Source organism: Erinaceus europaeus, chromosome 16, assembly GCF_950295315.1.
Source record: "Erinaceus europaeus chromosome 16, mEriEur2.1, whole genome shotgun sequence".
Lineage (NCBI taxonomy): Eukaryota > Metazoa > Chordata > Mammalia > Eulipotyphla > Erinaceidae > Erinaceus > Erinaceus europaeus.
The window spans coordinates 17,743,110-17,755,386 of record NC_080177.1 but is presented as its reverse complement, the minus strand read 5'-3'; the positions used below and the strand labels follow the sequence as shown (position 1 = coordinate 17,755,386).

Sequence of the window (12,277 nt, the reverse complement as noted above, 5' to 3'; positions counted from 1 at the left end):
TTCAGTGAGATGAAAAACTTTGCTGATTTGTATTGGTCAGAACTCTTGGGGGCATATGAGACAGTAATAATAGGTGTGAGGTGAGCTGGAACTGCAAGGTAAGACTGTCATTATGGGCTTAGATGATGGTGCTGGATGTTTTTGCCCGGGCACTTTTCTCACTGTGTGGACTTAATTGCTTTCTCGTTTCATCACATGATATAATGAGACATCTTCCTTGTGCTGTGACCCCAAAGGCAAAAGTATCTTTCTTGCTAGCCCTAAAAGGAAAACACTCGGAGTGATTCTCCTTGACCCAGTTCACATCTGTGTGGCCTGCAGAGCTTTTCTTGCCTCCTTGCCTGGGTGGAGGCATGAAAACCCCTCACCTCATGATGTTGAGAAAGGCTCACGGCCAGTGCTACTCACACAGTGCACGGTATCCCCTATCAGCACGTAACCTGCGCTGCATTTTTATTGAGTGGGAGTAAAGCACTGATTTTAGATAGGAAAAATACAAAAGAAAATAACAACTCTGAAAAATACCTGGAGAATTAAAAGTGGTTTCTTTTTCTTGTACACCTCTCACAGTGAATCTGTTATTTTTATTGGGGGAGATGGATGAGTTAGATACAAATGATGAACAGCCATTTCTTTTTCTTTTTTTTTCCAGCACTGCTCAGCTCTAGCTTATGGCAGTGTGGGGGGTTGAACCTGGGACTTGAGAGCATCAGGCATGAAAGTTTCTTTGCATAACCATTATGCTATACCCCCACCCAAACAACCATTTCTAATCTTGGGAGGCTAAGCAGTAGTTTTTGTCATTGCTCAAAGATTTTTTTTATTTAAGGGGAAGGGTTGAAAACTAGATATTACTCGGCACATCCTGTACTGAATTGAACTCAAGAGCTCACATTTTGAGAGTCCAGTGCACTATCCACTGTGCCACCTCACCTCCCAGGTTCACACTAGAGTTCCTCTTGTGCAGTTGCCTTCTTCACCTGAATCATTTAAATCTAGCTCTTTAAAGCAGGTAACACATTCACATGGTTTTGAGACATAAAGAGTTCCCTTTTGGGGACCAGGCGGTGGCACACCAGGTTAAGCATACATAGTATGAAGCGCAAAGACTCACACAAGGATCCCAGTTTGAGCCCCCAACTCCCCACCTGCAGATTGGTCACCTGCTTCACAGGCAGTGAAGCAGGTCTGCAAGTGTCTATCTTTCTCTCCCCCACTCTGTCTTCTCCTCCTCTCTCAATCTCTCAGTCATATCCAATAACTGGGGAAAAAATGGCTGCTAGGAGCCGCAGATTTGTAGTGCAGGCACCAACCCCCAGCAATAAGCCTGCAGGAAAGAAAATTTTTTCTTTCCATTTTATTCCCCATAAGTATGCAAAGGAACTTGATTATTTCTTTTTATGACTGTATGGATTATATAGATATGCCATACTTAAGCAGTTTCTGTTAATAGGGACTTGGCTTGTTTTGTTATAAACAGTGCAGCTTTCTACCCCTTGAACTCTAACAAGGTTTTATCTTGGTTTTGTTTTTTTTTAAAGATTTTATTTATTTATTAATGAGAAACAGAAGGAGAGAGGAAGAGCCAGACATTACTCTGGTACATGTGCTGCCGGGGATTGAACTCAGGAACCTTATGCCTGAGAGTCTGATGCTTTATCCACTGCGCCACCTCGCGGACCACTTATCTTGGTATTTTTAAGAGTCAGGTTTGAGAAATAAGTTAGATATCAAACTAGGTAACTTTTAGGTTAGAAGTATCTGATTAATGAAGTTAGTTTTCCTGGGAAATTCAGGCCACTAGAAGGCATGTATGTACGTATGTATGTGTGTATATTTTTATGAGACTAGAGCACTGAGGTGCTAGGTGAGCTTAGGGTCTCATGAATGAAAACCCTGTGCTCCACCTCCCTGAGAATTTCGAAGGCATTACCTAATAAACCATGTCAGTATCACTGGAGTGATTGTATAACCTCTAAAAGTTATTCATTCAAAGAAAAGTATTGGTTTGAAAAACACGTTTGATGCATTTTTTAAAAAGGCCTGTTGCATTATTTCATAGCTAAACCTGTATGTGGGGATTAAAGAAGTTAAAGATAGTTCAAATGGCAGTGGAGGGCTGGAAAGATCATCTGTTAGGATGTCAGCTTTGCCAAGCAAGAGATCCATGTTCAAGCCCTGGCATCATGTTGGAGGTGCTATGTCAAGAGAGAAACCTCATGCTGTATTGTCTTGTCCTGTCCTGCCCTTCTCACCTGCCTCCAGTGGAAAAAGCACCCCTGGATGGTGAAATTGTGTGCAGAAAGACCCAGCTCTGCATTTAAAATACTAATACTAAAAATAAAATAATGGAAGGCAGCTTTTACATGCTAAGAATAAGATAAATTTAAAACTTCTTGTACTTTTCAACTTCCTCATCTGGCATAACTAAAGCTTTTAGTATAGCTTACCTAAATTGGCATAATAAATTAACTAGTAATGACTTTTTTTGTTTTGTTTTGTTTTTTAGTATTTATTCCCTTTTTGTTGCCCTTGTTTTTATTGTTGTAGTTATTGTTGTTGTTGATGTCGTTCGTTGTTGGATAGGACAGAGAGAAATGGAGAGAGGAGGGGAAGACAAAGGGGGAAAGAAAGATAGACACCTGCAGACCTGCTTCACCACCTGTGAAGCGACTCCCCTGCAGGTGGGGAGCCGGGGGTCTCGAACCGGGATCCTTATGCTGGTCCTTGCTGCTTTGCGCCACATGCGCTTAACCCAATGCACTACTGCCCGACTCCCATGTGTAATGACTTTTAATGTGTACTTAATAAAATATCACTAATTATTTTACATTTTTTAATATTCATATTAAAATGTTTGCATCAGGGCTGCCAGGCGGAAGCGCAGTGGGTTAAGCACACGTGGCGCAAAGCGCAAGGATCCATAAGGATCCTGGTTCGATTCCCCACCTCCCCACCTGCAGGGGGGTTGCTTCACCGGTAGTGTCGCAGGTCTGTAGTTCTCTATCTTTCCCCGTCTCTGTCTTCCTTTCCTTTCTTGATTTCTCTCTGTCCTATCCAACAACAACAAGGGCAACAAAAATGGGAAAAATGACCTTTGGGAGTAGTGAATTCATAGTGCAAGCACCAAGCCCCAGCAATGACCCTGGGGGAAAAAAAAAAAAAAAAAAACGTTTGCATCAGATCTGGATGGGGATGGGGGTGGGGGGGGCAACTGGCAGATTCTAGGTGTAATGACTTTCATGATGTCTGTCTTTGGAAGATTTATTTTGAATTTCTGAAAGTACTACAAATAAAATGATATAAAATGGTAGCCTCTAGTAGTCCTTAAGGATAGTGGAACATTTCTTTTTATCTACTCTGTGCCCAGCATCTGGAATAGCTGTCTGAATGTGTTCAGGACCTAAGAAGCATTAATATTTTGGTTTTGGTTTTGATTGTCAACAGAGTTATCTCTGGGGCTTATGCCTATACCACACTTTAGCAGCCAATTTTGCCTTTTTTTTTTTTTTTTTTTCCTTTTTATTAGCTAGGACAGAGAGGAACTGAAGGAGAAGTAGGGAGAAACTTGCAGTTTCGCTTCACCAATTGTGAGGCTTCCCCTCCTGCAGGTAGGGACAGGGGTCTTGAAACTGTGTCCTTGTGCATGATAGCGTGTGCACTCAATCTGGTTTGCCACGCCAGGCCCCAGGAAGCATTGTTAATGGCCATTCTTTATTTGTGGCTCCTTTTGATCTAGGATGTGGCCCAGTTACTGCTTTTAGTCAGCTGTTCTGTTTGCATAGCTGTCTCTAATCATGAGTAGTAGCTTGAGGAAAAATTCACTTTGTATTTCTTTAAGCAACACAATTGCTGATGTAAACAAAAAATCGTTATCATTGATTATAAATAGCACTATTAAATAACACAATCACTGTATAGACTACCAATTGTTAGTTTAAGAATTCATGCCAGGCTGTTACTTTTATCTGAGACAGAAAAGGAATAAAGGAAAAGACACCTAGAAGCGGTGATAAGTGTGGGGATGACGTAGAAAGGAAGTAAATGAAGGCAGGACAGTTTGACAAAGATGGGAAGAAAAATAAATAAGTAAGTAAGTAAATAAATATATCCAGATAGGTAGTTCTAGAATTAGCCCATTTAGGTCACCTTGGGAGAACTACTGCAGTTTCCAGTAGAAGAGGTAGGGACATAGAACTCTGGTGGGAACCATATGGAATTATACCCCTCTTATCTTAAAACTTTTGTAAATTAATATTAAATCAATAATAAAAAATTTCAAAAAAAAAGAGTAACCAGTTGACCAGGTGTTGCAGTACTTCTAGGAATGGTGAACCTCCTCTGGAAGGAAAGAAGATCATGCCAGTGTAATACCTGCATGTTGTATAGTGCACAGTTTGTGAAGGTGTGACTCACTGGACTGTTGGTGACAGCTTAGTGACATCATGGAGGCTGATTCGAATCATAGGAGCATGGTACTGCAGATCAGAACAAGGGAAAACTTAATTATAAGGAGTCAGTTCCTAGGGCGGAGGGTAGATCGCATAATGGTTACATAAAGAGAGTCTCATGCCTGAGGCTCCAAAGTCCCAGGTTTAATTCCTCGCACCACCATAAGCTAGAGCTGAATAGTGCTCTGGTTTAAATAAATAAATAAAAATACTGCCAATTTCATTGTACAATTTTAATGTACTAACAACATTTAGGAGTTGAACTGTCATTATGCAAAAATGGTTGTACTCCACTTTTGGGAAGAAAAATGTCTGTGTCTAGTCAGAGGAGAGGAGTGGGGAACCTGAACAGATTAGATTTTTACATTCAAGGTAGAAGGTTTCTATGTTCCAACAATACGGCTCTTCATTCCATTTGTACTTTTATGCCGCATTTACATCTGCTGCTCTCCCGTTTTTGTCTGGCTGACAGCTTTCAAAACCTTGGCGTTTTCATTCTTTAGTCATTGCTTTTAATTTTTGATCTGTTTCACTGTACTCAGATCTGGAAGATTAGGGTTAAGGAATGAATAATAATAATGAAATTTATTCACTTACCCAGAATTTTTTTATTTGTTTACTTATTTTCCCTTTTGTTGCCCTTGTTTTGTTGTAGTTATTATTATTGTTGTTGTTATTGATGTCATCGTGGTGAGAGAGGACAGAGAGAAATGGAGAGAGGAGGGGAAGAGAAAGGGGGGGAGAAGGATAAACACCTGCAGACCTGCTTCACCGTCTGTGAAACGACTCCCCAGCAGGTGCTGAGCTGGGGGCTCAAACCAGGATCCTTAGGCCAGTCCTTGCGCTTTGCATCACATGCGCTTTGCACCACATGCGCTTAACCTGCTGCACTACTACCCCACCCTCCACTTACCCAGAATTTTAACTCGTTCTCAAGAAAAAAAATTTTCAAACGAACTTTCCTATATTAATCATTACTGAATTCCGATCTGAAATCTAGGAAATTGAGTTCCTGAGCTTCACTTCCTTACACAAGGAAGTAATTATCCCCCAGAGGGCGCACATTACAATGCCACTGCCATCAGATAAACCTGGTTGTATACCAGCATCAAACATACCCTTCCATCTGCTGGTCACAGGAAAAGATTCATCTTGTGTTTATTTCTAATGCTACATTTAATATACCTTTCTTGATTTTTGTGGCCTAATGAAATGCTGCAGAATTTTCCATAACTAATTCTGTAAAACTCAGTAATACTGTTGTTGTTTTGTCTTTACTTTTGAGTACAGTAGTTTCAAAATTTTAATTTCATTAATTTACTTTGTTTTGTTTTGTTGCTCTGACTAGAGTACCCCTCACCTTTGGCTATTGGTAGTGCCAGGGAATGAACTCAACTTTGATTTACTTGCAGTTATTCTTAATTTGACATAATCTTGTACTTTGTGATGATTTGTAGCTGAAGACAGAAACTTGTCTAGCTAGAACAATAACTTTTGCTGTACATACCCATGGGTATTTTATAGTCTCTAAGCATTAGGTTTGATCTGTTGGAGCTACTTTAAGCTCCTGTTTATTTTGCCTCACAAAGTAGCTGTGCCGTTCCCGTTTTTATTGCTGCTCATTGTTTCTGTACTGAGGACGAAGCTTATGTAATGGAAGACACTGAAAACATCTAGACTCATTTATTTTTATTTTTGTAGAGCCAGCTAAAATATGTTAATGTAATGAGACAGCTGTTGAGTAATACGCAAAGCAGATAGAAATATTCTTAGTAACATTATTATATTTAGCAACAGATTAATGTACATATAAAGATTACCATCTTAGTTCATTCGAACATGTTAGAATTGTGAAATTCTAACTACTGAGTAGAGGGAAGTAACCTACAGAAGTAAAAGTGAATTAGCGTTTGTATTATGTTTTTCTCAGGTTCCATGACCAAGGTTAACCACTACAGAATTTCCGGTCACTGCCTAGTATTAGTTATTTGCATATAGCATTTGTGCTGATTTTATGGAAATTGCTTTTTTTTTCTGAAAGAATTTATTCTACACATGGTGAGATAGCTCCCCTGAAAGGCCTCCGGCTTTGCCATTTGCATGACCCAGGTTCGAACGCCACATTGTATAGGAATATAATGGCTCTGGAACAAGCTTTGGTGTTTTTTTTTAATGTTTCTTTCTTTCTATCTCTCTGAAAAAGGCTGAGCAATGAAGACCCATTGATGACATAAATAAATAATACTAATAGCTCACTTTTCAGCCCCTTGTTTTTGTTTTTTTACTTAATTTATTCCCTTTTGTTACCCTTGTTTTACTGTTGTAGTTATTGTTATTATTGATGTCATCGTTGTTGGATAGGACAGAGAGAAATGGAGAGAGGAGGGGAAGACAGAGAGGGGGAGAGAAAGACAGACACCTGCAGACCTGCTTCACTGCCTGTGAAGTGACTCCCCTGCAGGTGGGGAGCCGGGGGCTCGAACCGGGAACCTTACGCTGGTCCTTGCGCTTTGAGATCCTCTTGTTTTTTGTTTTTTGTTTTTATTTCTTTACTGGGGAATTGATGTTTTACATTCAACAGTAAATACAGTAGTTTGTACATGCATAACATTCCCCAGTTTCCCATATAACAATACAACCCCCACTATGTCCTCTATCATCCTTCATGGACCTGTATTCTCCTCACCCACCCACCCCAGAGTCTTTTACTTTGGTGTGATATGCCAATTCCATTTAAGATCCTCTTGTTTTTAAAAGTATATTAAATATCAGTTATGCTTTGCCTTCAAGGATGTTTTGTTTTACCTGAGTGTGAGGTTTGGTTCTGCTTTCAGCTTTGTAGCATTAACTTTTGCAGTGTAATGTGTGAATTTCTTTGTTTTTCTTTTCTTGTTGACATTTTTCTTTTTGACATCTCTTTTCAACACATAGGAATACTCTGAAGATAGTAACTCTGAGCCAAATGTGGACTTAGAAAATCAGTACTATAATTCCAAAGCACTGAAAGAAGATGATCCAAAAGCAGCATTAAGCAGTTTCCAAAAGGTTCGTTTTGTTGTTGTTGTTGTTATTGTTTGTTTTGTTTAATGAAATTCAGAGTGATTTTTCTCGGAAGTATGTTTTGAAACTCTTAGAATTCTGTAAGTTTGGATTATATAGCACTAGCAAATATTTCAAAGTGTCTATCCTGTGTTGTTTGTTTATTTTGTTTTCATTTAAGCTATTTATAGACAAGGGCCATTGTCCTTAAAAACCAGCCAGGATCTGGTAGAAGAGCCAGCATAGAAGTCAATAAGCATTATACCTGTACTCATTCCTTCTTTTGGAGACAACATACTGGTATGATTTCACCAATAGTGCGTTTTCATAACTACTGAAACACTTGGATTATTTTTACCAGTGAGTTACTGAGAGAAAAAATTATTCTGGGACTGTCTCATGTCCAAGTAGCTCTTATTTAATCTTTTAATGGAATTTCAAAATAAACTCACAGTAGCTTTAAGTCAGCATTTTGATATTTCTTTTTAAAATATTTTTTAATGGCCTTGAGAAATGGTAGAACTATTAGAAATGTCTTTCGTGTATATGATGTTAATTCATTTGATTCATTCCAACATTTCATCCTGATGATATTGGGTATCATTAAATAATAGCATTAGTTCTGTTAGATTAAATTCTCTCTCTCTTTTTTTTAAAGGTTTTGGAACTTGAAGGTGAAAAAGGAGAATGGGGATTTAAAGCACTGAAACAAATGATTAAAATTAACTTCAAGTTGGTAAGACTTTTTTGAGGGGGATTAAAATAAAATTAGGTTAAACTTAAACTTTGCACAGGACACACAGTTTGCTTTTGAAGAATAGTTTCAGCTTCTGTGTTTGGCCCTCTCCATTTCTCGTTGGTTTCAGTTAATCCTGTATCGCTGGTTAGTGGTTTGGGATAGTAAACAACAACAACAACAAAAGTTGGAGTTTTGTGTTCACTACTGCAAATACAACCAGTTAACATAATCCTGTCTTGATTTTTAACTACAGTAACATTTTCTTTCTTAAAAGTTATTTTTACTAGGGAGTTGGGTGGTTTAAGCACAGCGGGTTAAGCACACATGGCGTGAAGTGCAAGGACCCGTGTAAGGATCCCAGTTTGAGCCCCCGGCTCCCCACCTGCAGGGGAGTCGCTTCACAGGCGGTGAAGCAGGTCTGCAGGTGTCTATCTTTCTCTCCCCCTCTCTGCCTTCCCCTCCTCTCTCCATTTCTCTCTTCTATCTAACAACGATGACATCAGTAACAACAACAATAAAAACAAAATTGTTACTATCTTTATTTATTTATTGGATAGAGATAGCCAGAAACTGAGAGGAAGGGAGAGATAGAGAGGGAGAGAGACGAGAGACACCTCTGCTTCACCACTTGCGAAGCTTCCCCCCTGCAGGTGGGGACTGGGGGCTCAAACCCAGGTCCTTGAAGATTGTAATAACACGTGCACTCAACCAGGTGTGCCACCATCCAGCCCCCCTGTAACATAATTTTCAGTGAGCTTTAAATAAGAAAATAAATTCAAACTTTGTTTTCTAAGATTAAAAAATATATTCTATTTAGTGAGAGACACAAGAAAAACCAGAACACTTCTCAGATCTGGTTTATGGTAGTGCCAGGGATTGAACCTGGGAGCTCAGAACCTCAGACATAAAAGAAAGCTTTTTTTGCATATTGGGTTGTCAGAAAAGCCATGATACATTTTTGCACACAAAACCATAGAAAAATACATCATGACTTTTACAACAATCCAGTATACTACGGAAGTCTTTTCTCATTGTTAAGCCCATTTTTTCCCCACACATGCTATATCCTAGAGTAGGAAGGACATACCTAAAAGCAAAGAAATTACATTGTTTTTTATCCTTCACCCCTGAGAAATATTTTCTTTTACTAGAGGGAAGAAAGCACTACTACTCTGCCATTCTCTTAATTAAAAGTAGAGTAGAACCAAGTAGGAAAAAAGTGGAATTGATAGTAGTTGGAAGTTTGGTTAAACTCATAAATTAACTTATGTAATTTGAACAATGATTTTTAAAAGTTCCACTAAAATACATAATTGCTGGGAATTTCACAAATAATTTTGGGTTCTCCTCAAATCTTCCATATTTCTTAGAATAACCACAGTAATGCAAATAGCCCCCTACAAGGAATAAGGACACTAGCTCTGTGTACTGTCAGGTATAGAGTCTGAGGTAGGGCTTTTTTTTTTTTTTTCTTTTTTGATAGGATGAGAACCTAGATGTAAAGATTCTTCCACTTCACATTTTATTGAAGAAGCAGCCAGTAATGTGGAGAAATAAAAAAATGGGGGCTTCTTAATGAAGGGGTACATCTTCAGTAAAGTATATAACTGATATTTGTTTAGCTGGTGCCAAAGGCATTTGAAAAGTTGATTTTATGTATATTTTGGTCTGTAAATACCTTAATCATTTTTATAATAGTTTAAATGTATTATGTTTTGAGAGGAGCAATATCTGAAATGTGGAAAATCTGTAAATTGTACCTTCTCATAGGCTAAATTCATTTGTTTGGTAACTAAGATAGAATGGTTATATTCTTTCTGTCATATGTCCTTGTGTTACAAAACTGTTATTTTAAATTATGTAGTAACATGTTAATAAGTGTTACTCCAGTGTCAATATTCTGGTATGTGTATATATTTTAGTACAGAAATATATATCTAGTAATGCATTTTTCTTCCTTCACAGACAAACTTTCCAGAAATGATGAACAGATATAAACAATTACTGACTTATATTCGGAGTGCAGTCACAAGAAATTATTCTGAAAAGTCCATTAATTCTATTCTTGATTATATCTCCACTTCTAAACAGGTTAGATTGGGTCGTTTTCCTTGTTTTCCTTTTTCTTTGTACTTAGTATCTTTATTATTTATACTGAGTTTTTTTCTTTTTAGAGATTTAGAGATTCTATTTAAGCTGCTGTGCTAGATATTAAGTGTACTTAGAAAAATGTAGATACTGTTTTCTTGATATAGTCACAATTATGTAATATTAGGATATTGAAATCTAATTTAATCTACTTAAATAATATCTTTTTTAAAACTTAATTTTTTTTTTTAAATTTATTGGCTAGACACAGCCAGAAATTGAGAGGAAGGGGATGATGATAGGGAGAGACACAGGTATACCTTCAGCAATGCTTCGCAAGTCCAGAAGCTTTCCTCCTGAAGTTGGGGGTTTGGGTGCTTGAACCCAGGTCTTGTGCATTGTAACATGTTGGCTCAACCAGTTGCACTACCATATGACCCTCCTTAAATAATATCTTTAGATTTTAAAATGTCATTGCTTTTCCAGGTTTATATTAATATTCTGTATAGTTATTATGAAGGTTTCTTATAATGAACTGGATCATTGCTTCCAATAGCTATTCTTAGCTGTTAAATAATTAACAGTGGATCGCAGGTGATTTTAGATAAAGATTCTTGAGGGCAGATCCTGTACTTACATAAATTGGTGCTCAGCATTACTCGTTAATTAGGTGATTAATAAATACATATGCAAAGGATGGGTGGATAGGAAGGGCTGATTATGAAAAAACCACAGTGGGCTCTTAGGAGTGACAATACTCTTATTTGACTGTAGTAACCATATATATTTTTAAATATTTATTTATTTATTTATTCCCTTTTGTTACCCTTGTTTTATTGTTGTAGTTATTGTTGTTGTTATTGATGTCGTTGTTGGATAGTACAGAGAGAAATGGAGAGAGGACAGGAAGACAGGGGGAGAGAAAGACAGACACCTGCAGACATGCTCCCCCCATTTGTGAAGCGACTCCCCTGCAGATGGGGAGCTGAGGGCTCAAACCTGGATCCTTCCGGATCCTTCCGGGTCCTTGCGCTTTGCGCCACCTGTGCTTAACCTGCTATACTACCACCCAACTCCTGTATCCATATTTTTTAAATATATATTTTTTAACTTATTATTGGATAGAGACAGAGAAATTTAGAGAAAAGGGGGAGATAGAGAGGGAGAAAGAAAGACAGACACCTGCAGCCCTGCTTCACCTCTTGCAAAGCTTTTCCCTCTACAGGTGGGAACCAGGGGTTTGGCCATGGGTCCTTGAGCACTGTAATGTGAGAGCTTAATCAGGTGTGCCACCACCTGGCCCCAGTATCCTTATTTTTAAGCAACATGGTTCTAAAGTTTTAACACTTTTTTTTTTAATTGGGGGATTAATGGTTTACAGTTAATAGCAAAATTTAGTAGTTTGTACATGTTTAACATTTCTTAGTTTCCCACATAACAATTCAGCCCCCACTAGGCCCTCTGCCATCATGTTTCAGGACCTGAACCTTCCCCTCACTCCAGAGTCTTTTTACTTTGGTGCAATACACCAACTCCAGTCCAAGTTCTGCTTAGTGATTTCCCTTCTGATCTTGTTTTTCAGCTTCTGCCTATGAGTGAGATCATGCCATATTCATCCCTCTCTTTCTGACTTATCTCACTTAACATGATTCCTTCATCTCCAGCCAAGATGTGCTGGAAAAGGTGTAATTGCCATTTTTAGTAGCTGAGTAGTATTCCATTGTGTCACTACAACACAACCTACTCAGCCACTCATCTGTTGTTGGACACCTGGGTTGCATCCAGGTTTGGGTTATTATAAATTGTGCTGCTATGAACATGGATATACACAGATCTTTTTGGGTGGTTATTTTTGTTTCCTTAGGATATATCCCCAGGAGAGGAATTACTGGGTCATAGGATAAGTCTAGCCTTGTGAGAATTCTCCAGACTGCTCTCCACAGGGGTTGAACCAATTTAC

The 12,277-nt window shown here is 38.3% G+C and overlaps 1 protein-coding gene across 2 annotated transcripts in view; it reads left to right on the top strand.

Moving 5' to 3' along the window:
• The window catches only part of COPS2 (COP9 signalosome subunit 2), a 30,838-nt gene that overhangs the window by 5,814 nt on the left and 12,747 nt on the right, over positions 1-12,277 (top strand). For both annotated transcript variants that reach the window (XM_007517328.3, XM_007517327.3), the window contains exons 2-4: positions 7,383-7,496; positions 8,149-8,226; positions 10,195-10,320. In XM_007517328.3, the coding sequence (XP_007517390.1) occupies positions 7,383-7,496; positions 8,149-8,226; positions 10,195-10,320 (318 nt within the window). The remainder of the gene's footprint in view (positions 1-7,382; positions 7,497-8,148; positions 8,227-10,194; positions 10,321-12,277) is intronic.